This window comes from Otolemur garnettii, unplaced genomic scaffold, assembly GCF_000181295.1.
Source record: "Otolemur garnettii isolate 467f Iridium unplaced genomic scaffold, OtoGar3 scaffold00236, whole genome shotgun sequence".
Classification (NCBI taxonomy): Eukaryota; Metazoa; Chordata; class Mammalia; order Primates; family Galagidae; genus Otolemur; species Otolemur garnettii.
Genome location: NW_003852631.1, coordinates 550,516 through 551,485, shown reverse-complemented (window position 1 = coordinate 551,485; position 970 = coordinate 550,516). Strand labels below are relative to the sequence as shown.

The following is a 970-nucleotide window of genomic DNA, read 5'->3' as shown; positions in this document are numbered from 1 at the left end:
TTCTGTCCTTTTTAAAAAAAAAGGATTGTGAAAAGTTGTAAAATGTTGTTAATCCTTAGTAGTAACTAATTGTTTTTTTTCCAGTGGGCCAAGCAATTCTAGTTTGAATTTCTTTCTCTACAGCGGATCCGAACAGTGAATGTGAAAAAGTGGAATTTGTGAACCTGGTGCTGCTCTTTTGCGAGTTCATCCGGCACGACGTCTTCTCCCACGACGCGTACATGTGTACCCTCATATCTCGTGGGGACTTGTCAGTCACCGCCTCCACTAGGCCTCGATCACCAGCTGGGGAAAATGCAGACGAACACTATTCAAAGGACCATGATGTGAAAATGGAGGTATGGCCCTGGAGATAATATCCCGCCCCCCCCCCCCCAAAAAAAAACCCCTACTAAATTGCTGAGGGACCACTTTGAGATGGATCATTTAATTGGTAGAAGGGTGATGGGTTTTCTCTGTAGTCTCTTGCTATGAAGCTTATTTATCTCTGCTCACACAGGAAGAATATTTGGACAGCAGCTTATGTCTTCTGGAATTTTCTTTTGGATGCCGTAAAGCTGTAATGAAAAGATTTGACAGACCATAACATCTTGCGCGAGATTAGAATTATAGGCTTTCAATGCTATTACGTTTCTAGCTTCTAGTTTCCCTTTAATGTTGTGCCTCAAAAGTGGGTTTGTTTTGACCTTAAATTCCTCGCTGGCTTTTCATTCTAGGAATCATTATTTTCCAGTGTATCATTTATTACTTAATCTTTTCTATGTAATGGGAAATTCTGTGTTGGTCCTAACACATCCTCCTTTCATTTGAGCTAATTAAAAATGTAATCTCTATTTCTGAAATGTTGCAGACATGTTCTTCTCAACAAATTGCTTTCTGCTGTGAGGTTGACTTTATAATTTCCTGCCAAATTTGATATTTTGGACATTGCTCCAGATACTTAACTGAAATTTTCAAGCCCCCCCCCCCC

At 40.1% G+C, this 970-nt stretch overlaps 1 protein-coding gene across 1 annotated transcript in view; it reads left to right on the top strand.

The window, feature by feature from the left end:
- The window catches only part of MED12L (mediator complex subunit 12 like), a 322,246-nt gene that overhangs the window by 97,661 nt on the left and 223,615 nt on the right, over positions 1–970 (top strand). The window contains exon 12 of the mRNA XM_012812967.1: positions 124–338. Coding sequence (XP_012668421.1) covers positions 124–338 — 215 coding nt within the window. The remainder of the gene's footprint in view (positions 1–123; positions 339–970) is intronic.